At 35.8% G+C, this 27549-nt stretch overlaps 1 protein-coding gene across 1 annotated transcript in view; it reads right to left on the bottom strand.

Annotated features, from left to right (window-relative positions):
* IQCM (IQ motif containing M) overlaps positions 1–27549 on the bottom strand; it is a 72297-nt gene that overhangs the window by 29382 nt on the left and 15366 nt on the right. The window contains 4 exon segments of the mRNA XM_069854970.1: positions 7912–8020; positions 11492–11560; positions 11813–11861; positions 12954–13143. Coding sequence (XP_069711071.1) covers positions 7912–8020; positions 11492–11560; positions 11813–11861; positions 12954–13143 — 417 coding nt within the window.

Raw genomic sequence — 27549 nt, forward strand, 5'->3', positions numbered from 1 at the left:
AAGGACAACAAACAGAATGGCAGTTAACAACACAATTTCAAAAAAAGGAAATGTCATCCTGAGATGTATTGACAGATTGGGCATAAAAGGCAATGAATCTGCTCTGTCAGTACTGGTGCCTTCAGGAGCAATTGATCCAATTAAGGACTTGAAGTCAAATTCACATGAAAATAATTTTTAAAAGTTAATTCCATTAAGACACAAGGGGGACTAATGAGTTCTCTTAATGGAAGGCATTTATGTGGATACTAACATATCGACAGGTCAGGTATTTCAACAGGTGAACAGGAGCTAGTCACAGCAAAGGGAAACTCAAGGCCAGAGACAGATAAGGATGATCTGGAGACAAATGCATGGGCACACACTGCTGCAGTAGCTCCATTTTTGTCCATAATAATGGATCGGGGACTGCCTACATGCAGCAGTTGGCGACGTGGAAAATCTCTTGGATAAAGAGTCCACAAATGCACAACAAGCAAAGCAGTATTATGGTTATTTGTTAACCATTTCAATGTGGCACACATGCTAATTTACTTATACCTTTAAAAAGGCTATAAAATATGTGTGCTATTGTATCACGGGAATGACATTTACTTGATGCTATTGCATGAAATATATTAGCAAACAGCTGCTAATATTTATAAAAGTATTAATTTAGTGCAATGACAGTAATGAAAAACAAACCAACAGGTGGAAAGGGATGTGATCTGATGAAGTTGTCATTATGAGCCTTGGACAGGCCAAAGTGGTAAGAGAGAAGACAGGCAGCTTGATCGTGTTGCTCAAATGCAGTGTCATTAGAGAGTTATGGGAAAAAAAATCCAAAACCCTAAGCTTCAGTCAAGTTACACCCCACAAATTTGTGATAAGCACTTGCGATGAAAAATACTGGCCCAAGGAATGTCTTTTCTCCACAATCTTTAGTCAGATGGTCGAGAAGTGGTCAGATCAGCACAGACATTACTCTGTTTTTCACCACTGCCCATACACTGATGAATAAGTACCGCAATTCTGTTGTGCTCCCCACTCATAACCTGCCACTGGATTTGTTGTGACAAGTGAATTCTTCCTAAGTTTGGAGGGAGAGAGATGCAGCTGATATAGAAAACTAGTGAAATGTAAAGACTTACACTCTGCCTATATCAATGTAGAGAAGTTCCATCATTTAAACTCAAAAATTCCCCAACATTTTTTAAAGCAGATTTGACAATGAGTCATTATTTGTACAATCTACTGGTACTAGGATAGTGCTGAGGAGCCCTAGGCACAAAACAAGACCCTCAATACCAGATTCCAACACAGACAGAACAAAAAGCCAGTCCAATATTTTATAGCTTAGGTTTAAGAGGAGGAGACAAGACAGGAGAATATAAATAAGACAGCATCAGCCTGGATGACAGGCAGCAGTGTCAGCATACTACTAGTTCAACTGTTGTCAACTACTCTGTAGACAGTGTAGCAAAGGAGAGTTTTAAGGAGAAGTTTTACTTCTCAGATAGTTGCATTGTTATTCCAAAGAACATAGTAGTATAATAATTCTAAATTTAATACAAAATGTGAATAAGCTTGCAAAACCACTCTTCATCAACTGTACAGGTCATCTGTTTTGTTTAGGCCTCTTTTTATTACCAAAACATCTGAATAAATCCATAATGTTGTTTTGGATTATTATTACTGTCAAAAAGAAATAACATTTTAATCGTGTTTTAAAAGTTTGGTGGCTGTCCTAGGGCACTCTGGGCTGTGTGGGTAACCCAAATTGAATTTTCTGTTTTGATTTTCCAGTCCCAGAAGAAGCAGACACTCAAATAAATTAAATTTTCCCTTTGAAAAGAGGAAAGAATAGAAAAGAAAAAAAAAAGAGAGAGAAAAAAATATAAGTTTGTATACATGTGGTAGGTTAGAAAGGACGCTTTCGGACAAACATTCACAAATTGCATTTGGATCCAGCAGGGATCCTTGCATGCTTTTTGACAAACATTCCAGATGTTGTGGGAGTTCTTTGACTTTTTAAACTCGCAGTAATCTGTAATTCTTTTGAGAGAGAATGAACAGTCAAGGAGAGGCATATACTATACATGTTTTATTTTCTTTTGCTGCAGTAGATAGAGAACAATCCACAGCCTTTAAGACCTGAAGTGATTATTAGGTCAAATCTGCATTTAGCCTCCATCCAGGGACTTCCATGTAGGGAATGCAGATGTTTGCACATATTCATTATCACTAACCAACTTACAGAGCTCTTCCAGCATGGAATTTAGATTTCTTGATGTTATATTTGACTTAAATAGTCATAATGATAACCTGCATCTGTCTCAGGGCTCATTACCACATAGGTGTGGAGAACGATATTAAGAAATAGCACAATGAAAGAAACTCCTGAGTATTGTGCTCTGCCAGATGCATGAGAGCTATCACACTTTTATTCCTATTATAGTATTCTTAGCTTCCTGTTACTTGTCCTGTAAGATTTTATTTAATGAAAAATAAACGGTTTTAGGAGGCAATTCTACATCAATGATGCAGGAAGTATGTTTTTCTTCAGAACATGCACAGTACTCAACACAGAAGGGTCCTGCTCTATAAATAAGGTTATTCTGCCATGACTGCAACAGAAATTGCTATTAGATGTTGTTTATATTTAGCAATTTATGCATAACTTGTCACAAATATGAACTACAGTAAGGAAGAACTGAAAAAGAAAATAACTGAAAGTTGCATTGGGAAAACCTTCAGTCAGATAGTATCATTTCTGAGCTGAACCTCCAAAAATATGAGGGCTTTCCAAAAGACCCAGTAGCAGGAACAGGTTATCATGGAATAGTACAGTAGAACTGAAAAATTATGAAGGTTCATCATGAGTCAAGTTGTGAACCACAGGCTGTGACAAGGGCAGTGTGGGACTGCTCCACTACCCTCTGTTAGCTTCATGCAAGGAAGCACTCCCCAGGGACCTCCTGCATCTCTCCTCTCTGTCTGCAGCTTGAAAGGGAGTTGACATTAACTTTAATGAAGACACATTGCTTTGACATGTCTGTTAGAGTTCATTGTATTGCACTACCATATGTTGTTGCAAATCAAGCCAGACCGGTTTGCAACCTAAAAGCTCCTGTAAAAAAACTTATTGCCACTAATATATGAAAAATTAAATATATGAAAATTCTGGACACTTCCATATTTAAATGAAGAGATGGTTTACTACCTACATATCCTTAGCTTAAACACTGGATATTTTGTATAATTACAAGATTAGATATCAAGATCACAAACACAAAAATTGAAAAATATGGGGCTTAGTACAGGCAGCTTGGAAGGGCCTGTTGCAGACAAACTCTTTACCGTGTGTACATTTTATTTGAAAATACTCCAGTTAGGATGCCGCAACTGTGAACAACTTGCCTTAAAGGGTATACCAGGATGACTCACAACTATTTCTCTAACCCAGTCTCAACCAGTAATAATAGCTGTAATTCCAGTGACTGCAGAATATATTAAATAACAAGATATTACTGCTGGACTCTTTAGCAAATCTGGAAACAAAATAACTAGCAGTCCCAGTATCTAACATATATGCATGCATAGTTCCTCTGACCTCAACGTAAATATTTACCTGAACAGAACATGCAACTCCTTGAATCAGTCAGAGAAAATAGTATATTTAAACATAAGCTACAATACTGCTTTCTGAAATATATTTTTTATATATTATTTATATTTTTCATAACAGTTATAATTTCAATGGATACAGTCAAAGTACATAACCAAAATTGATTGGTTCATTACCTCTCTTTCTCCTATGTTATTCAAACAAAGTGCAGCAGTGTTGCACTGAAGTTTTCTCCTGACTGCACAGTGCATGGCATTTTGATTTTCAATAGCAGAATGAAGTTGCAGCACAAATTAGTTTGAAACATGATGAACTAGCATCATTGCTTGTATATGAAATCTAAAAATCACTGCACTATGACTTTAATTTTAATTAGCTTTTTCATGAAACAAGCAGCTAAACCTTGCCACTGATAGAAAAACATTCAATTATTTCTAGTCAGTTCCTAACTCCTCAGTGAGCAATGTGTTAGCTAGTAATGCAGTCATTTTCCCTCACACTTTGGGGAACAAGATATGTATAGATGCATCCAGAGAATCATCTACAGTTAAATTCATTTGACCTAAAGGAAGCTCACTTTGTTCCCCAGAAGTTAAAAAGTAGATTTCAAAAGGAAGTCATGAACATATTTTTCTGCATAAGCCTGTAATCAGCACCACCATAAGCCCTCTCCAGGTACCAATGACTTCCTTAGGTCCTGACAATACATCGACTTGTTTGGTCAAAATATTGTGAAAGCTCTGCTTGTAAAAGCACAATGACTCAAATCAGTATTTTTTTTCCCAAACATTCCATATTTTTTCTATTGCATCTAATATTTCTAATTCATGTTTTGAAATTATTTTACAACAGATTGTCTTCTTTCCTTTTCTGACAGTAGGCTCTTTCTTATATAATGATTAATATTAACATTATTCTGCAAATATTCTTGTTTTATTCTGATAATTTTACTATCTTATCTTATAATCTTTAATCAAATAAGCAGATTCCATACAAATCAGATTTGTAGTCAGGTATGACTGATGTAATTAAACCTCTCAAGAGAATATGCGAAATAAAAAGCCTTCAAGCTTTTCCTGCCTAAATTACCATTAGCCAAAGTACTCAACATTTCATTACTGAAAATGAAAAAGTGACAGGACATTTATCCTACGGGCAGTTGTTTTTCACAGGCCCTGTTTTTCCAGCAATGTTTAGATTCATAAAAAAAACCAAACAAACAAAACAAAAACCCATAAAACAATAGTAAGAGAGAGATTGAAAAAATCTCAAGAGAAGATTTGAATTCTTTTTCCCTATGCTTAGATGAAATACCCACAAGACCAGGGTTTTAACCTTCCATGGATCAGTCACATGGCTATACAGATTGCAGTGTTCACCCCAAAAAAGCTCCATATAGTAATTACCAGTAGATCTCTTTACCATTCTGCCGAGCAGCAAATATTCCCCCATCTCCCTTATCTTTCCATTCCTGAATAGGCAGTCTGATGGTATGGGATGCTCTGCACTGGCACTGAAGACAGTTGCATCAAATCAGTATTCAGCAATTCAAAACATTCAACCAGTTGCAGTGTCTCTCCTGGGCAATTTAGCAAGGTTAGACTGTGTTAATAACTTATCTTCAGAAATAATGACATTTGTATTATAAAATTGAGAGAGGGCACTTTACAGATAAGTGCCATTTATTAAAAATGCTTCCATGTTAGAAATCATTTTATAAGTGCCCTTTAGACACAGGCACATCTCCATGTTTCAGCAGTTATTCATCATTTACATGTTCATTATTTGGGAGAGTTTTGAACTCAAAATGAATAAGAAACCTGCACACTGCCTCAAATGGTTGAACAAGCCTTGATAACACTTCATAGCTAAGATACTCTAAATAAATTAAATAATGAGTTGGGAAGCATGAACCTTTCGTAGTCTGTCTGTGAACACAGCAAAAAGCAGCAGTAGTCTCCCAAATCTAGGATATGACAGAAATCTGTCTCACTGTCATAAAATCTTCTGTTACCATAGTGATGGGGACTGAGCAAAGACTAAAAATACCTGGTCTATTCACACTGTCTTAGGAATGTGACCTAAATGACATTTAATACATGATTTTCCATGAGAAATTAATTGCACTTACTAGGAGACAACATTGAGAAGCAGATAATGTGTAAGTATGATGTGTGACCAGACACTCAACAAGACCACCTTCTCAAAGATACAGCTTGAACAGAGAGCTGGCTGGAAGAAAGCATACAAAAAATTATGATAAAAAGAAACCACGTGTAGATCATTAACAAATCAAAAGCATTAATTAAACACGGGTTTCTCTCTCTAAATAAAGTTGTCATTTAAAAGCATTCTTTGGAATGGGTGATACATAAAATTAACCATAACCTCCAAAGAAGACCACTGTCCACAAGAATCCCCTAGTTCTGATGACTGTCAAACTTGGGAAGACGCAGTGGTAATCTAAGTTTATGCTTAAACCCTCTTTAGTTCACAGCATCTACATATGTCAGTACAAACCTAAAGTATACTATAAAAGTGTACCAGAGGAGAAATTGCAAGTAGCATCTCCCACCTCAACTTGTGAGGTGCCCAAAGAGGCTGCCTCCATAAGCCTCACCCAGGAACCTCTGCTGCTGCAGAAGAATGCATTAAGAAGAATGACCCTGGGAAAAAGGAAAGCCAGAAGAAAGACTCTAGATTTATTTAAAGGGCTTAATCTGTTACAGTTTTATTTCTATATTTAATGATCTCTCTCCTATTTACAGTACAGGATATCTTGATTCTTTATTTTATTTACAAACATTCATTTAAATAACTCAGCCTAACAAACTTCTACAAACTGTTTGTAGACATTTGTTGGGCTGAGTTGTTTACAGATGTTGGAGGACAAACACCACTAACTTTACAAAGAGGGCAGATGCTTGCCTGGAGACATTTGCACGTGAAGACCTGCTGCAAAACTGCTCTACACCCTTTTAAGTATATTCCAAAATAGTATAGGGTTATATTTCAGCATTGTTAGACACAGTGGAATGCTACAAAATGTACTTTATTTGAAGTATGATGATAAAATGCTCCATTTTGAAAAAGATCATCAACATCAGGTAGGGTTTGTCCTCGTTATGTTCTTAAGAACAGTAGCTTCCTTACTCATGCGAGAAAAAAAAACAACAAAACGAATAAAAAGTCCAAGGCCTGCAGCATCCTCAGTTGAAATTTTGCACCATTGCAAAGGATTGCATCAGCCTCACCTCTGTGCCAGGGAAGATCATGGAACACATCCTCCTAGAAGCTATGCTAAGGCACATGGAGGACAAGGAGGCAATTTGAGACAGCCAGCATGGCTTCACCAAGGGCAAGTCCTGCCTGACCAACCTGATGGCCTAGTATGATGGAGTGACTACATCAGTGGACAAGGGAAGAAACATGGATGTCATCTCTCTGGAATTCTGTAAGGCTTTCGGTATGTTTCCCCTCAACAACCTTCTCTCTAAATTGGAGAGATGTGGATTTGATGGGCGGATTGTTTGGTGGACAAGGAATTGCTTGGATGGTCACATCCAGAGGGTAATGGTCAGCTGCTCAAAGTTCCAACTCAGACTGATGACAAGTGTTGTCCCTCAAGGTTCCTTATTGTGATCAGTACTGTTTAATATCTTCAACAGTTACATAGAGAGTGGGATTGAGGGCACCCTCAGCAAGTTTGCAAATGACATCAAGCTGAGTGGTGCAGTTGACCAGCCTGAGGGACAGGGTGCCACCCAGGGGGACCTGGACAAGCTCAAGAACAGGGCCCGCGTGAACTTCATGATGTCCAACAAGGAGCTGGTCTAGAGAAGGGGCACAAAAATGACCAGAGGGAGGGAATACCTCTCCTGTGAAGACAGAGAAAATTGGGGTTCTTCAGACTGGAGAACAGACAGCTCTTAGGAGACCTTACTGAGGCCTTTCAGCACTGAAAGGGTGCCTATAATAAAGATGGAGACAAACCTTTTAGCAGGGCCTGTTGTGATAAAACAAGGTTTTAATGATTTTAAAGTAAGAAAGCGTCGATTTAGACTAAAAATAAGGAAGACTTTTTTACAGTTAGGGTGGTGAAACACTGGGATATGTTACCCAGAGAGATGGTAGATGCTTTATCCCTGGCAACATTCAGGGTCGGGTTGAATGGGGCTCTGAGCAACCTGGTCTTGTTGAATATGGCCCTGCTTACTGTAGGGAATTTGGACTGTATGACCTTTAAGGGTCCCTTCCAGCCCAAACTATTCTACAATTCTATGATTTTTTAAGAAACCACTTACCTGGACAGGCCTGTTGAATGATATGTTGTATAGTCTCTCAAAAATTCAGGAATATAATTTCTGTCCATATTTTTGTCAAACTCTCTCTTTGAAAATATTGTTTCATAAACTGGAGAACCTTCTGTCAAATACATATTTATAATAAGTTATCCACTACTGGGCTTTTTTACAAATATTTTCTTCAGAATGTTTTCTTCCTTTTCAGAAATATTTTCTTCAGACTCAAGATACTATGCTTGATAAAATTTGCACGAAATCTTAGGCCTATGTGGAGCTCATGTGATGGGGTAGTTTGATGCTGACTTCTCTTGCACTAAAATAAAACTCACTCATCATCCTTATTGAATGCAAATGGGAATGTTTAGGCTGAAAAACGTCTCTTAGCCGTATTAGAATTTCTCTGTGGAAAGGTGATGGACTCTGCAGAATGAGGCTGGTAGCAGAACGTCAAGGTAAGTAGATAATTAGAGTGGTTAATACTCTTTTTTATTTGGCAGATACACCCAGCCTACCTAAGCAGTATATTAAACTGCTCCCCCTAGGGTAAAAGAAAGAGTAAAACTCACAGTGTAAAACAATGCCCCTGGTATTATGGTACTAGAAGTGTCCATAGATGCCTTGCCGTAGCTACTTTGAAAGGGAACAAGGAGGACATACAAGTAGGCTGTCAATTACTTTCTTGACAAATCTAATGTATTAAATAATATAGCTTCAGTGAAAGAGACTAACTCAGAGACAGGTGTTGTGTGGTTTATTTTGTACTGCTCAAGAAAGGAAAAGTACAGATTAACAACAAAAAACTTTGCAGTCTCTTATACGTTAAAGTCCATGGAACATTCCAGCTGATCTACCTAGCTCACAGATTTTAGCAGAACTGGTGCAATCCACAAATCTTGCTTCTTGAGAGACAGAGCATACTAGTCTAGCTGATTTACAACTAGTTATCATATCCACCACTTTTCCTGTAAGGGTTAACAGCAACAGATCATATTACACTCTCTGTAATGCGTGAACATATATAATGTCTCTTTCTGTCTTCATCAAAGCAGAGAAAATTAATGTCAATTTAACATTTCAGAAAAACAGCACCTGCCTTTTAAGGCAGACTTTGCAATCAAATCTTTGAAGACCATAAAGACAAAGCAACAACAGAAAAAAAAGACAATACATTGGGCTGCAACATCTTATCACCACACCTACAAACAAAGAAGCTTTGAAGGTAGAAATTTAAGACTCCCTGTTAAAGCATCAGTGACTTAATGTTAGGTATGAACTTATAAAACTTCAGTTTATCAGCAATTTAGAATTTATGAAGGTAAAATGTCAAAATTCCTGTTAACACTTAACTATCAATTGATTAGCAAAGTACTTGAAATATTCAGTTTCTATGTTATAATAAGATTAATTATTGATTTAATCAGAGTCAAAAATAAAAAGTTTCTCTACTATTTACTACATGGTGTGAGAAGTCAAACACAGAGGTAAAGAGATATGTATGCATACAAAGATATATCAATACTTCAGCATAAGAGAAGTATAGATCATGACAGAAAGAAAAAGAGAGAGTGACAAAGAGAGTGAGTTTATTCCTCAATTACAGCAGTTTCAGGTAGGCTGAGGGGTTGCCTTGGTGCCCTGGACGACTGCTTCTGTGCAATGGGAATTATTCTCCCTACAAAGGCTGTGTTCCACTGGATCAGATAACAGTTCAAATAAGGAAGACCAGGGGTTTTTCCAAGTGCACCAAAAAGATTGTACAAAGCAGTACTGAGTGGTCTGTGTTGCTAGAAGGGTGGGAAGAAATATCACTATCACACCCAGCCACCAACCAGTATTTGGTTTACATCTTAAGAATTAGTTTTATTGATGTTTTTTCTAACATACGGGGAAAATCAAATTGTCTATATACTCTTCATACTTTTTTCCTATGCGGTATTAGTAATATAAGATCTCATTATGGAATTTGGAAGTCAAAACTGAGACTATGCCATGAATCTTCTAATTATATGATTTGCATGAGTAAGGCATTTGGAGGGAACTCAAGGTCTACCCACTGAATTCTTTCAAATTAAATATTACAATCCTCCTACTTTATGCTGACGTATAAAGCTTTATGAATGCAGAATTAAAAGACTGAATGGAAATTGGAATTAAGATATAAACAATTAGTACATATCAAGCAAGCTCAAAAGATGTAAGAGTCAATTTTAACCTAATTCCAGTATTTAATGGGCAGTATATTTTTATTTCTTTGGAATGCTAGTGCTTATTTAAAGAAGAGAAGAGAAGAAAAAAACCTAACCTTTAGATATTAATTTGGTCACCTAAGTTCAACTTGCAATATTACATTTTGATGCATGGTTGAAAACTCATTAATTCTCTTTTTCTCCTAGTATACACACTATATATACACTAGTATACGCTCATCTAATCTTAAGCATCCTCTGTGATGACATAGCCATCTCTTAGTCTGCAAGAGGAATTTGAAGTGCAATGGATCAGGCAAAAAGGAAGTTTAGATTAAATTTTGCCATCTAAACTGCTTTTTAGTTCCTTAATGTATTCCTATAATCCCTGGGGTGACAAGGACTATACAAACAGAAAGAAGAATGCAGAAGGGAGTGTGTGGAGCATCTGGAAGTAAGGAACAGGCAGTTTCAGTATTAGCCAACTATTCCCTCTTCTTTCAACAGTCCTCTGCTTATGTGTCAGGAGAAGCAGCCCTTGTATCTGTATCTTACTGATTATGCCTTCAAGCCATTGTCATTCATGCTTCTCCCCACCATTGCTGTTTATTCTGTTGTGTGTCCATGAATTTCCTACCATACAGTTGAAGAATAACATCTATCTTCTCCACCACACTTGCTTGACTGTACAGTGAGCCATCAGACTGATGAGGAAACAGAGGAAACAAAAGCAGGTATAAAAGCTAGTTCTGTGGATAAGATACACAATGCATGGATTGTTCAAAAAAAATCTGTCAAGGGAGCTTCTTTAAAGAGGCGCTCTCTAAATGTACAAGTTATTTATTTCATTATGGGAAATGTTTAAGTGCTATTAGTTTTCTGCACCATCCCTCAAAAATACAATAGACTAATAAATAATATGAGGGATAAAACCTTGGCAAGAATGAATGAAAAGGATAAAACGTGAAGGAAATTATGATGATACTCAGTTTTACAGTTTCTCACCTACTATCTTGTTAGAAATTCTCCCTCCTGACAGTTTATGACACTGCCCATCATTTAACAGTTAACACAGTTACAGTTTAAGAATTGCAATACAATGACACAATCACAAAGTGCAGTATGCAGGAGATAAAATAGTTAATGTAACAGTTAATTATTAAGCTACTCAAGTGACTGGAAGAATTTTGTTATTCAAACTAAATTCTACAGTTCTGCAGTGCCAGAATGACACCTTAGAAATGCAGCAGTACATATGGAGATGTGAAATATTCCCTGCATCAAAAATTACTTTAAAATAATTTGTTGCAGACATGGAGCATTACTTAAGTATAGACAGACCACTGAAATTAAAATAAAAGATAATTCTATTAAAATAAGTGGGATTGCTTACATTTTAGTCTTGTCCATACACTCCCCTAATTCAAAATAGCAAAGTGGTGTAGGGAGATCCAAAACACCAGCTTCACATTTAATGTGGGTATCATTTTATGGTAGTAGCTTACAACTGCTGGTAGGGATGGTCCCCAACTTGTAGACTGTAATTACAGAGATGTTTCACTTTAACTGCTGCAAGAAAAAAGTGAAGAGTGACTAAAGAAACAGATGAGGAGGTAGAACAACAAGGTGTGCAGTGTTTCAGGAAATCTTAAAAGAAAGCAAGAACAAATTCCATTTCTGAAAACTCAGATGAAGAGATACGCGAAAACAATTACTCCATAGTGCTGATAAGGGATTATCCTTTCTAAAGTTGACTGGATAAAACTATTTTGTGATAAAAACAACTTATCCCAAATTACAGAATTATATCAGGAACTATGTGAAATACTGTCTCCACATAATCAGAGTCTGGGGGGATGAAGTGGAACAGTGAAACTTGGTAAGGTGAGAAACTCTGTGTTCAACATCTGTTTCCTTTTATTAAAAGTATGTTGTGGGAAGAAAAATATGTATTTGTTTTCTACTGCTTGGGAGCAGATATCAGAAATGCTGTCTCTTTTCAACATTAACTATATCAGCAGCGAAACCTTCCTCTCCTTCAGTATATAAAGTGAAGGAATATTTTTAAAGGTTGATGATTACCAAATGGTATGACCTGATTTTTATTATCCTGTTTTAGGAGTCTGGAAAACTAATAAAATAGACCGTTTAATGAATGACTTAGTTCTTACTTGAGCCACTTAATTGAATTAAGTACAAGTCATCTTATGGTAAACTTAGATAGGAGGCTTAGACATCACCAGAAAAAGGACACCTTAGCAGATGTTGTAAAGCCTCTGTTAGTACTCAACCTGCAATGTAGATAAGCTCTTTTAACCTGATAAAAACTTTGCAGTGGAAGGGAAAAGTACATATTACAGCATTCTATTTTGCCATTTCTCAGCAACCGATGTTTAATTTAACAATACTAGATGACAAACATGAAAAAGAGTGATTATAATACAGAATCCATGGGGCTTTTTTTTCAGTAATTGAAGCTTACAACAGAGTGAGAGAAGAGCAGAATATACAGTCTGTTAGTTACAGCCTGTTTCTTTACCTGAAAAACTGCAAGCCCCAAAATTAACAGCTCAGTATTCATGTACATCAAGACTCTCAGAAGGCAGAGGGATCAAATGTCACATAGGCCATTCTATTCTAAAAACTAATAAAGAGTGTCCTTGAGATAAAGTCATGGAAATGGGTCCCAGCGGAGCACTAGCAATCACTGGATTTTCCCTAACATTGAAGGTGCAGTACAGCCATGACAGTCAAACTAGCTGAGTATGTTTTTTTTCATAGCAAAATAGTAATAATCAAGAATTCTTACACTACTAGAATATAAGTGATATGTAGGTTCAACAACCAAGCCATTACCTGAATCTTCACTCTCTTGAATGCCTTGTGTTCAAGCCACCCTCTCATGCATCTTTAAATGTAAACAACTACTTTAAATACCTCTCTACTTCTAGGAAGCTTTCTACTACCACAAGAAGCTTCAAGGACTTCCAGATGAGTTACATTTTTTATCACTTTCTTCTGAGTTTGAAGGTCAAGGCATTTGTCTCTAGAAATTAAAGTACAGAACATTTGTTTTTCAGTTTGGTGGACAAATGCTTGAACTGTGAATCAAAATTCTGGAAGACAAATTGTATTGTGCACCTAAAGTAATTACAGAATCATGTAGAATCCTTTTATTTCATGAATAGCTTGACAAGATTGAAAAGGAACTGTTGGTCGTTTACCATCTACAATTACAGAATTAGCATCCAAATCTGCTTGCCAAATTTTCTGCTGCAGCTGTGTAGATCTGCACAATGCCCATGGCTTTGTAAACTATAAGGATTAAGTTATTATTTCAAACATTGTTAACATTTTGAATTCTTATTCAACTGTACATTTTTTTACAAACTGGAGAAGACAAAAAGTCATATTTTGTGTGAAAATACACTATTTCAAAAAAATTAATTTGAGTATGACTGAAAAAGTAACTTACCTAGTAGTTCTTACAATTGAATTGATAACACAAACCATAGCAGGTAGATTCATTGAAGCCTTAAATGTCTTTTCTATGTGAATGTAAGCTTCCATGGATATTGTTAATGTCTATTTATTAATGGGGCCAGGAAATATCCCTCCAAAAAGAAAGATTATACAAGAACATAGAAAAGTATTGAAACCAATCTTTTTTATAAGAACACACTGGGAAAGGCTGTACTGGAGATTTTCCCATCAGAATAAGATAGCAGAAGCACCAGAAAAGCCAAGATTTTCAATAACCTGAATTAGACACGCATTTACCATAGTAAAATTGCTATAAGTAATTTTAAAATCTTGAAAGCTCTCCATTTTGTCTTGATATGGAATGACTAGAAGGAAAATCTCCAAAGTTTCATCTCTACAGCCCTCCTGTGTGATTGCTTCACTATGTGCCCAATGAGGTAATTATCAAAATATATACAATAAATAGTCAAAATGCTCGATTTTGCATTTCAAACAGTGTAACTGGCAGAAATGTAACCCAAAATGTAGCTGAGGATTTTTCATTGACCACATTTAGAACTTTCTGTTTTTCTGAAGCATTGATTGTGCATAGAAAGTCATTTTATAGTTAAGGTCATAAGTAGCTGTGTGCTGTAAAGTCAGTTGTAATTCTACTTACCATATCCAGATTGTGCCAAGACTAAACCAATCTGCTTGAAATATCATTGAATTGAGAGGAAAATGTTTTTGGATGCTTCATCTTAATTAAGCAGGATGCTAGTCAGATAAAATGCTTGAGAATGCTGATTATTTCTCAGAATTTTATCTTTTGCTGGGTTTTTTTGTTTGGTTTTGAGGTTATAATATATTGTGAGGTTTTTAAACAAAAAAAAACCTTAGATGATGAGATTAAAACTGATTATTTTCCAGTATTCTGGAGTGCTTTCTCCTTCTAGCCAAGAGCCTGCAGGATTTCCCATCAGACCATCCCCTTACAATTAAAAAATATCATTTTTGCACTTATTCATCATTCCACTCTAAGCCACAAAGAAAAATCTGTTTTATCAATCTTGATGCCTCTATTGGCTAAAAAATCTTCCAGTTATTTCATATAACCTCACAGTATGGGACCACTATTTCACCACTCACTTATAGTTTGGTACACCCTCTAACCTTTTCCACCAAACAAAGAATTTAACCTTCTACCAGCTTAATTCAGCTCCATGCCAGCTGAAGCTGTGCAGCTATTATTTTCCCCAGTGATTATATCAGAAAACAACAGCATTTTAACTTACTTGTAGGGTTTCAGTGAAATTGCATTTTCATAGGTTTCACGGGGAATGAGTGGACTTAGCACAACTGTTTCTCTACTCTGAGACATGGGAATGTGCCAAGCATAAGGACATCCCTCTCTGGACTGATTGAATGAACTGTCTTGAAGACCACGGAACATTATGTCACATGGACAGGAAGGGAACTACCTGACTTAAGAGATACATGGGTATATAGACTACACATAGTATTTCAGTAGATTTTTTTTTCAAATTTCGAGAAAATGTTTAACAGAGACAATTAGCTATGTTGGGAGCACAAGTCTCATTGTGCTGTCTTATGGGAAAAAAAGTCTGAAATACTTACTTAACATTGTTTTCAGATTAATTTAATATTCTAGATGCAGCTTGACTTTTCCTACAAGATCCTCAAATCACTATTTAAATGAGTTGGAGTTAGGTTATTTGGGGAAGGCAGAGCACTCAGATAGTCTTCCTAAAATCAACAAATGAGATTTTTTTTTTAATGAAAATGTATTTCAGAATAATTCTAATTTTGAATCATTACATGCTTTTTTAGATCCATGGTAATAAAAACTATATGAGAGATATGGACAAGTGGCTGTTTGAAAGATCGAGTGTACAATCAAATCCTCACTTAGGTACAGCAGCTGTCTGCACTACAGATGTCTTTGTAAAATCAAATTCATGCTGCAGATCTGATGGTAATGCATTAAATGGCTTTTTCTACTGAATTATACATGTGGCAATTTCTTTTATAATCTCACAATTTAATTTCATGCAATTTGCATATTCTGATTAATAGTGCTGTGTAAAGATACATTGAATATGCTGTGGCACTTCTGTATAAATAATGTCTTATATCAGTATTTTATGATGTTCTTGAAGATTAATTTATATCAAGATTGTATTCAAGTTACACTGCTCTTTCTCTTACATACCACAAAAAATGCGTTCTAAACTACTTGCTTAATGAGATTTCTCTCAGTTATATTATTTCTAATGGTAACTTTTACTAGAAAATTTATTGGTTTAATAGAATAAAATAGCTAAACAGGAAAAAAATGTTGGTTTTACTCAAAAAGTGTTTAGAACATACTAGAGCAGAACAAATAACAAGCACAATGTTTGAAAAGGAATTTCTATCAAACCAACAGTTTATCTGCATTAATATATATTCCATCACTTACAAATTTCAGTTCAGATAATGCTACTAATTAGTTTTGGCTGATATTGGAGTATTTTGTATGCCCCATTTATAAAAGCTGTCTGCCCATCTGTTAATAGGTTGGAAGTGATTAAAGGACACTTATTTTGGCTGTTTCAAAGGCCAAATCATTTTAAAGCTGCAAATATGTGACAAAATCAGCTAAAGGTTTGCCAAGTTCAGGACCTGATTTTCCTAAAGAGTTGTGGTGTCTGTTTCCTTTCCTTCTGCCTACAGTCTCTATGAGTTTTCAAAGTAAAATTCAGCCTAATATAACAGGCCACTGTTATATATACTGTCTATTTGTTTAAGCAGAGATTTCAGTGAACTTTGGATGCTTTTCTGCTGTTTGAATATTAAGTTTGAAGCATTGCTCCTGAGATCTCAACTAAAATGTGGCTTTACAAGAGTACTCAGTAGAACATCTGTGCCTTCCTTCCCTGTCCATTGTTTCATCTGTGTGCATAAAAGAATAGGAAAGAGAGAAATAAGTCAATGAGGGAAATATCAGAGGAAAATGAAGGCAAAAAAGAGGGTAAACAATGTGAATGAAAAGGACAGTCACGGACAGTGAGCTGGGAATCAACAGCAAATCAAAAACCCTAATGGCAAGAGATTTGTGTGTGCCATTAATGCAAGATAATTGCAGACTTCAGTTCCATCTGGGGAAGAATATTTCAGTCATATGTTTAACTTAAATGAGGACAAGAATTAGTCTTGTACAGAGAGATGGGATGATTCCTGTATACCGTTTACATCCTATGGTCCACCCGAAGGCAAATCTGACATAAAAGTGATACCCTGCTTTTCCTCCATACACTTAGCTTGATGTTTAGCAGTAGCAGGACCAAACCGAAGCTGACCCTCACTCCAGATGAAAAGTAGCATAAAGGAGTTGTGAAAAGAGTATTCAAACAGATATTCTAACTCTGGTTTGTCTGCAAACCCCTGACTTTTTTTTTCCATGACTGGATTTGAGCTGTAATACCAAAAGGAGAAGACCAATAACTAAGACTAGACTTAAGTGCTTCATCTGCAAATTTAATTTTATAAATTAACAACATGAAGTGCTACCGACATACATTACAGACATACCACCTGCTTTGTACTACTTCAATGGAAAATCTGTCAAGCACTTTCTTTCATGATTATATGTCTTAAAAATTCAACAAATGAAAGGATTATCACTGAAATCATGTTAATCTGCAAAGGATTAACAGCCTACTGTTGAAAGACTTTGTGAACTGCAATAGGAGAGGATCTGAAATAAAAAATGCAAAGAGCTTTTCACATAAATAGTGCAGAAAGACTGTAGAGGTTGAAGCAGACAAAGTGAAAATGGACTGAAACAAAGAGTGGTGATGTGAATCAAACACTTCAGCACTGAAAATAGAAAAAAACATAGAAAAGGTACTATAAGCTGTAACAACCTTACCACCTGTATACAATTTATTAACTTCCTTTGTAAGGTTCTGTGACCAGTTACGCTCTCCTTATCATTTGTAATTTTTAAACAGATTTAGATACATTGTATGCAATGTCTTATTTAAAGAATGAAACAAAATTTTATTGAACATTCTGAACTTAATGAAACACTGAAAATGAAGTCTTGGTTTCCTACTAATACAGTCTTCTTCAAATGGATAGAACGCACGTACACATCCCAAATTTATAAAATACTTTACCTTCAACAGTACACAGTTTAGATTTTAGAACTGCAAGAAACAAATAGATTGTTTTATTTCTCTGTTTCTCCTGTCTGTCGGCCATTAACAAAATCATGGTCAGACATTTCTTTTTATTTAATGGTCAACAGAGTTCATCTCATCAAACCTCATTCAGTTGTCTATCCATATTCATGAAGACACTTAAGGATGTGTTTGAATTTAGCTTTAGTGGGATTTAAGGATATGGTTAAAGTTAGGCATATTCTTAAAATGCTATGCTGAATTTGGATGGAGGCAATTGCATGCTTACCTGAGCTAAAGTTAAAATTAAGCATGTGCTTAAGTGTTTTGCTAAATACAGATGGAGTGCTGAACTGGAGCCCAGTGATTACTCATAAGTGTCAGTATGTTCTCAATCCAGAAATTATCACTTTACAAATAAAATCTGAAGATATGCATATACATAATCAATGTATAGCTGAGTAGAATTTTGATGACCAGGTAATTACAATTCGTGCAGACATAAACTAAGAAGATAATGACATACTGCTTAAACTCAAAGATACATCCCAAATTATTCACTCAGGATGTACACAGAAGGCAAAATATGATAGTGAAACAACATGGAGGAATAAAGGAAAGCCATATTACAGGCACAACAACAGTTTTCACTTTCAGTTGAAGACACATTTTACAACTTCAACAGGCCTGGACTAGCTGGTCTCAGTGCCTGAAACTAAAATTTCCCTAGTCTTCTGAGGCTGCAGTGATACTAATGGGAGATCAAACAGATGTTGTTCATCACTATTCTGAGGTTTGGCAGCTCAACAACCTTGAGTATCTATAGATTCTATTTGAAAATAGTGTAAATGTATGACTAAGACATATTAATGCTTTCTGCCTTTGTCAGTTTTCAATATTAATTTTCAAAGGAAAGATATTGCAAAATAGGTTTCAAAGTAAATAAATAAGTTTCATCTGCTGTCATATTTACAAAAGATGAATAGGAAAAAAGTACCTCATATTCCTCCTTTCCTACTTAGGACTTGACACAGCGCTCTTCTTTTTGTTGACTTGGAAGTCTACCATAATCTGGAAAGACAGAACAAAGACCTAGGCAGTTAGATAGGCAAAATCTTAGGCAGTTCATAACTGCCATGTATTTCCAGAATTGTACATGTCCTTTAAAGATTTTAAACTTGCATACGACTTGCTGCTTTACTGGTCCAAACTAAAAAGTCCAAATAAATAAACTTAATCTAATCAGCAACAGCAAATGTTAGAGATGAACCTAGAATACTTTGCTTTTGTTCAGATGTACAGCTTCAAAAAGGGAAAACATTGCTTTACTCTTTCCATCTCCTCAATGACTATTACCTGTCCTGCTAACTTATAACTCTAACCACTTTTTCATTTAGTGAATTATGAAAACACACAACCCACAAATATTTGCTATCATTTGGATAGATCAGGTTGTTTGGCTTTTGCTGCGATATGTTTCTGATGTGGCTACATCTGAGAAAGAATACCATCATCTGAAAGAAAAGAAAAGAAAAAAAGTAACAGACCAGTATATAACTAAAGCATGTCACAATAACACCCTCAGATGCCCTTGCCATTTTAATTCCTGTGTTGCAGAAGCCCAGCAATAAACAACGCTTGTTAAAGAACACATATCTGACATTAGACCAAAATACCACCCATCCCAATATTCTCTTTCCAACAATTGCCAGCAAAGGAGTACGGGCTGGTATAAGAAGCACGGCACTTTCAAGGGTAATTTTTCTCCTTCATAGACTTCTGATTATTAGCAGTTTAGTGGCAGAGCTAGAGGTAGCATCTATACCCTTATATTTAGTAGCCACTGAATAACCAATCAATCACCATGAATTGTCTAATGCTTTTTTGATTCCTTTTCTATTTTCAGATTTTGTAACACCTATTTCTACGTGATCCACCATATAATTATTCGTTACATGAAGAAGATTTTTGGTTTATTGTTCTAAATTTGCGACCTGCTGATTTCTTCAGGCCCCTCTAGCTCTTGGACTAGAAAAAATAATACGTATTATTTATTAGCCTTTCTCCAACTTTCAATATTTTTATTCCTCATGGGTTACCTCTGTTACCTATATTTTATGATACTGAATCAATGGAAGGTAAAATGCTATATAATCTCCATTAGCAATAAATACAGCATGAAGCCCTTTCCTATCTTATTTAGCCTGTTTTATGACAGAAACCATTCCAAAACTCCGGGAATCCTATACTCTACCTTCTCGATTGATTTACTTTCTAGGACAGTATGACTCGCATGTGGCATTTAAGATATGGGTGTAGTAATGTTATAGCAATAACTATTCCAATCAGCAGCCAGCAACACTGGTACTTCGATATTCTTAGTAAATTCCAATTAGATTATCAGTGCTACAGCTGGTCTCCAGCGTCTTCCTATCAGTTAAGGATTTGACACATTCAGTCAGCTGAAGGAAAGACTACATGCCTGACAGGTGATTTTCCAATGCCTAATGCAGTCACCATGCATGATTTAATATGAAGATGAAATTGCACTTCTGCAACTGAGATGTAACCCATTATTTTAATGCTGTCTGGATGTTTACATCAGCTGTCTGAGAGAAAATAAGAGAAAACAGTGGACATAGAGGTGGAATAAGCCTACTATCTGCAGAAGACTTCAAGAGTCATTCTCTAAAAATTGTTTTCTGGGCAAGGATCCAATACTACAGTAAGTGACTTTTTGACATATATGAATTCAGAGCAAGATAGATGCTTGGTAACTTTCAAAGTTACTTCAAATTCATTTTAGTAATTCATACAAGATTTCCCAAATGTTGGCAAGATGTCATCCAAAGAACCCTTAGGTCCTCTAGCTTTACTTTCAATATGTGATTCTAATTATGAATTGACAATAGAAACCACAGACTGCTACCCATAAAGCTTAATACAGCTGAGTGAAAACCGATTTTCACCAACTTTCTTAAGTAAGGTATATTTTACCTTACTTCCTTAAAGAAAGTTAACCACTTCGCTTGAAGTATATTCCCTTTTAACAATAAGGAAATCATATCATCAACCTCTGAAAAGTGGGAGGGAAGAGACAGACAGTAAAGTTCTTTAAAATTTGCACTTGCTAGGCTATTAGATACACTGCTATAACAAAGAAGTCAAACGGCTTTGTCTTCTCAGAATCTTCCGTAGAGAAGAGTGCAGTAAAGTATGTGTTTGCCTTGAAATGAGCTATTCCCACTTCACATTATGATAAGTCACTTGCCAATTGAGTTCAATATCTTGCCTCGTGAAAGGAATTTAATTGGCTCTTACAGCAATCTGTACAAACAAACAAAAAAAAAACCCCAAACATCAAACCATCTCATCTGAAGACTTCATACAGTATTTTTCTTCCACAGCCGTCTATTTCTACTGGTCCACCACCTCAGTGTCTAAGTACCCTTCAAACAGCCATTCCTCCCTCTAGATCTCAAATTCTTACCTAGGGTCATCCAAAAGTTCACAATTATTTTTCCTTTACTTCCCTAAGTACCTTTCCAGTATGTGGGCCTGTAAGTTGTGTATGATTTCTTGTGAAGCTCCCTCCCCACTTTGAATTCAAAGGTTTATTCTGCCTGAGACAAGGGTGGCCTGCAATAAAGACCTTCCTTCCACTTCACAAGCCACCTGTTATCTTCTTCACCAACCTGCCAACTCCTCTGTTGCTTCCCAGTCCTGCTGCTCCCCAGCCCACTGTGCCATCTGCACAGCAGGAATTCAGAGAGAAACTTAAAAAGTGTTAGAAGTCTCAGCTTTGTCTCAGAGCTGGTGCTGCTTTGTGAGCAGAATAATTATTCTGGAATTAGAGGTAACCTTCATTTAAGAAATAATATTTCTGCATGGAAATTTACTCCAGAATCAGAGGTAGCAAGCTAATTTATCCCATTGTGGTTCTGATGTTCTGCTTCCTCTTCTGTACAGTGCCCAAGATCCATTTGTGAATACCTTGAATTTTCTTATTAGGACAGGATATACATGCATATAATAATCATCATAATCTACAAAAATAACAAAAAATTACTCAAAATGTAATTTCAAATTTTCCAGCTATTTCTGAAATTGGGGAGAATCTTAGATGCAGAACTCTGATTACTCAAAGACTGTTTAGATTTCTGTTCCAAAGTTAAAAAAAAAAAAAAAAAGGTACTTCTGCAATAGGACCACAGATCACTGCAGTCCAGAAGAAATTGGACTAATAGCATCACGTCAAAGACTGGGAAGAGGTGGTTAAGTTGAAACTAGAGAAAAAAATTCAGCTCATGTATTACAGTTAGTAGAACCGTGCCACGGAATCTCAAGACATTAGTGTTGGTCCCAGTGTCCCACTATGCTGGACACCGTATAAATGCAATACACAATTACTATCTCACTTCACAACTGCAGTAAAAATAAAAAGGAAAATAATTAAGTGATTTTGATTGGCATGAAACAGAGTTGTCATAGTAAATCAGGAGCTTAATGATTGTTACTCTAGAACAGACAGAGGGGTAAAGGTTAATCTTGAGAATGAATGTAAAAGGTGTTAAAGAGATTGTTTTGGACAATCTACAAAGAGTTTCTGCCAATCCTACGATTTAGCACAGGAAAAACACCTTCAGTTGCATGCTGGAACATTGAAACCAGCATCATTCATCAATGGGGAGAATAGAAGCTGATCATTCTATTGTGAATCAGAGATGACAGAGTGGAAAAGGATGTTTCATATTTTGTTCAATTCAGATTATTACAGTATTCTGTCTAAACTGGTGAATTTGAACCATGAAACCACTTTGCATGATAAACAGTAGAACTCTCTATCAGCCTTGAATCATAATGCTGAAAAGGGCAATTCACAGCAAGCTTTGAAAGAGCTTTCGATTTAAATAACTGTCTCCTATTTTAGGTCAAGTACAAAACCCTACTAAAGTGCAAATTGCAAGCAAACCAAGCTATCTCAGCTCCTAAAACACCACAGCTATATTCTATCACCTTCCAAAGAAAATAAATCAATAATTCAAAATACTGTCTTTCTGATAACATAACATCTTGTCTATGAGCCATTCTTCCTCGTGTGTCTTTTGAGGAAAGATTTTATTAAGCATATTTTAAAGTTTAATGAACCACACTCACTTTTCTGTTTCTCTTAATTTTTCAGAGAATACATGAAATGTATTCTGAAACAACAATACCCCTTGCGTCTAGATGCAAGCAAAGCTACAGGCACTTTCTAAGCACACTCACTGTTTCATCAAGATTCATAACCTACATTGATTTGTTACCTTTTCTCATTAAAGAAAATGCAATCAGACATGGAAATATTCTGCAAGGTGTTTTTCTTTCACATGAAACGTTCAGTAACAAAGATGTCTTTGTGCATGACATACTTTCTATTTCTTCTTCCCCATTTCTTTTCTGCATTTTAATTTAGGCTAGCTTTTCTTCTTGGTAGATGAGACATTGTAGCTGGCTTTAATCAAATAAAAATGCCATGAAGCAAGCACAAGTTTGCATGGTGACTTACCTGCCAGGAGTATGGGTATTGCAAATAGAAAGCTGAATTTTTGAAAATAACTGAAAGGATGTGTTCCAGATTCAGTTGTGAGAACGATGTAAATGCATGAGCAATATAGGCCTATCATCAAAGCCTCTTTTGAGATAGCAGTTTAACTCTATTTATCTATACAAATAAAGAGTACTCTCCTGTCCTTGGATAACGTGTTCATTACAGGCTCGCGCATAACTTCAGATGACATTTCAAGATTTTGCACTCCAGTTTGGTTTTGTTGCAGAACAAAATCAAGAGATTCTACACAGTGTCTAAGGATTCACTTACGATGCTGGAAGCTCAAATTGAATAAAATGACCAGAACAAATCAGCAAAGTGATTTCAGCTTCACTTTTTCAGTCTACCCAAAACCCAATCTGCATAGTTGGTTTCATGAGAGGGTTAGAATTTCATTTTTTTTCTCCTTTCATCCCCACAGCTGATATTCTAGGCCTGAAAACTGCTTCTTGACAAAAAAAAAAAGCCATTTAAACTCTTCTCTAGGGGGGAAAAATTTCAACTGTAGAGCTGCAGGATTTACCTAAAGTCAGGGTATATTTCTCAGTCATGTGCTACTTGTAGATGAAATGCTGGCTTATCCTTACTGAAATAAACACTTTCTAATAAGCACTACACAGTAAAGTCAGCCTCCTGTTCCTAACATGTTTACAGCATAAGCAGGAGATCCTCTGACTACCTGAAATCCACAAATTTACCCTGGGATGCAGTTTCTCAGCAATGTCTGCTCATTACATTTAGTGCTTCCATGGAAGTAGAATTCTCAACCTTAACACCAAGCAAACTTTATAATCAGGAAATTCTTTATTTAATGACAGATAAGGTCAGGAATCTTGATGCAAGATTATAAACAACACACTGCAAATATAAAATGCACTTTTAATTTGGACTTAATGATCAGGTACCTCTCTAGGCAAGAGGTAAGCAAGCTGTTTTACCTAGAATATCTAAGATTCTCCCGTGCTGTAATAGTTGAAATTTTACTGCATTCAGCAATATTTTTTCTGAACATTATTCTTCATATAAAGCTAGACAAGGACACCATTTCCATCCTATTCCATCTGATTTTTATTTCTTTTTTTCTATTTTTTCCACACTATTTTTGAAATACAGATATAATCTGTGGATTTTTCACTCTTTCTCAGAAAGGTCTGCACATCATCAGCTAGCAAAAGTTACTTCACTCTGTGACTCCATGCATCTACAGGACTCTCCAGTTAACACCTTTACTGCAGATTAAATGATCTTAACATAAACTCCTAAGACATTCCAATTATTAGAGTACTCTTAAGGATGAATGTTACATTTCGGTTTTAGTCACCATCAGTCTAAGCTTGTGGCAGAGATTAAATATAACATCTTTGGGCCTGTCATTAGTATTGACAGCAAACTTCGGAATATAATAGTGGTTTTGGACTATTTCTAGAGACATTCTGCCACTGTCCCTGTAATCTTGAATTATTTTGACTGATCAGTGCTGTTGAACGAAACATTTATGAAATATTAGCAAAACCACTCTTATTTTCAATAAGTTTATTCCATACTATAAACTAAATTTTAGATTTGTATTCTTTACTGATGAATGTCATCCAAGAGATTTTTAGACAGCCTCACTTTCTAGCACAGTTTTCAAACCAGAATCAACAATAAAAGTCACAAATTTGCAGATAATTTCTGAAAGGCCACTTGTACAATACTAAGTTCAACAAGTAAATTTCAAAACACAGCCACAAGCTGTTCAGTACACATAGCTGCACAGTTATTTATCCTTTCAAGCCTACTTTTTTTCAATTATAAAAAAATGTTAGCTATGTAATTTTTTTTCACAAAACCAGTTCTAACACTGGTTTGGCTGCTGACTGTGGTTTCTCATTATTTGTAAGGTGGATAAGGAGCTGAGTAAAGGACAGACAGTGGTGCTTGATCTAAACAAGAAACTATGGACTAGCAGGAGGTTATTGCTAATTTTCCTCCAAATTCTGTCAACAATGAAGAGAATAATACTCCTATTAGTATTCTGCATAGAATAAGAGCTTACCAGTGAAGTAACACGTAGTTGGAATACAGCACCCATAAATCTGGAAGATCAAAGTATCATACAGGAAAGAAGAACTGGATAATATTGTAGACTGGAGTTATAGAAACAGAGTAATGGTAAAACTGCAAGTTTATAAATTGATTAATGAGAAGAAATTCTATACAAGATTTTCAGTTAGAGTCTGCTGGATGTCTCAAAAATTTTCAGCATGATCAGAAGCCATAAACTGAGTAAGTAAAATAAAGTTTCACCCTAGAAATATCAGAGAAGGAAAATCTTAATGCTACTCCATGAATTGTTATATTCTGCATCACTGTGGTCACTCAGTGTTCCAGCAAAGTGAATTCTGACCATTAAAGTGCTGATAGGACTACTGGGGCAACGAAGAGTGTAGCATATGCAAGGGAAAAAGTAGTTTCACTTTTTCAGACCAGAGAGTCAAAGGCTGACAGTGGACACAGTTTACTCAGGCAAGAGTTGGTGTAAAAAGTCAAGAAAGGAGGAAACTTATAAAACCAAACGGCAATGCTGACAAAATACGAAGTACAAACTGGGCATGCCTAAATTTAGGATGGAAACTGAAGGTTTCTGAAACTGAAGGAGATAAAAGTTTTGGGGTTTTTTTCCTATGGAAATACTAGTGGGAGTAAAAAAAAATTAACTAGGTAAAAAATAGTGCTTACCAAATATTTGAATGGCACAGTCACCTACAGCAAAGTCTTGGATTTACTACATGAAAATACCCTCATCAGTCCAAAGTCACCCTCTCTGTGAACTGACAGGAGAATTTACGAAGAGAACTGAATGACAGTACAGAAAGAGAAGTTCTTGTTTATATAAAGGCTAGGTTCGTAGTGTTTTCCAAAGAATACAGAGAAGAATTATCTGATTGTATCCATCTGAGGATGACTCATTTAAAAGGAACTACTATTATAAGATGCTTTCAGGGATAACACCTCTCAACCAGAAGGGTGCTAGAACTTCAAATGCCACTATCCATGATCCTGTCCTACTCAATTCAAGCAATCAAACCTTCTCTTTTCTTTTATATTCTGCTTTATGCACAGAGGCTCTGTTTCAAGAACAAAATAAATACTTAAAGAAACAATAAAACTTCTATTTTAGTTTCTTGCGGGCCTTTCAGTCTTCACAAGGGTTTTCCAACAGGCTAAAATATATTTTAAATTACTTTACTAGATAGTAGGATCTATTCACTTCTAAGGTCAAACAGAAAACATGTACGTAGGGAAGGTACTTTCACATAGCTGCTTCCTCCCTTAAATTGTTTTTAACATTTAATATTTGCACCTCACAAACATATAATTTCTAGAACTTATGTATAGAACATGTAAGGCTTTTTAAAATGTTTCTCTTAGTTTTACCTCATTTTAACTGTTTGAATTTGAGAATCTGTAATCCTTGTAGTGTTTGGTACTTTTCATAAAATATTTGTTAAAATTGCTATAAAGATAAGACAATTTAAATTATCCAGTTTCTGACTTCCATTGCCTGAGGCTTGGTCATGTAATTTCAGCTTTATTAGCCCTCTGATGTAAAAAAAAATCTTACTTTTCTGGATAGCGTGCTGTGAAACTTAAGTTCATGAAATAACGAAATAGTCATGCCATGAAGATGCAGATACTGGAAATCTACCTGTCCCTCTTCTTAAAGAAAGGGTATATCTTAATAAAGTCATTTCCATTATGATATTAGCCTGTGTTATCTAACACATTGTGACTATTAGCATTTAAAAGCCGGTGTACTCCAGAAACCTTGATGTATTTTTTGGTTTACTTTAAAACAAGGATTGGTTCTTTAAATGGCAATATTTATGTAATATATTATAGGCAGGGACATAACGTGATACACTTACATCCATGGAAGTTCTGCTCATGGTAGTGCACCAACGCTGAAGCACTGCTTTTGTCCATAGTAGTGGGTAGAGCACAGTACTCAAAACAATGTAAGGATATTTTTGAGCTGAGAATTTGCTGGATCGAAACTCTTACCTACTGCTCCAACTATAAGCTTTCTTGCCTTGTTTTGGTAACAACATTGTTTATATTATGGATCGCTTGTATGGAAAGCAAAGTTTGTTACTAAAATACAAGAATTTCTAGTGTACAGAGAGCCGATCCTTCCTGATCAATACCTGGTCATTTTACATACCTCCTT

The sequence above is a fragment of the Phaenicophaeus curvirostris genome, chromosome 4, assembly GCF_032191515.1.
Source record: "Phaenicophaeus curvirostris isolate KB17595 chromosome 4, BPBGC_Pcur_1.0, whole genome shotgun sequence".
Lineage (NCBI taxonomy): Eukaryota > Metazoa > Chordata > Aves > Cuculiformes > Cuculidae > Phaenicophaeus > Phaenicophaeus curvirostris.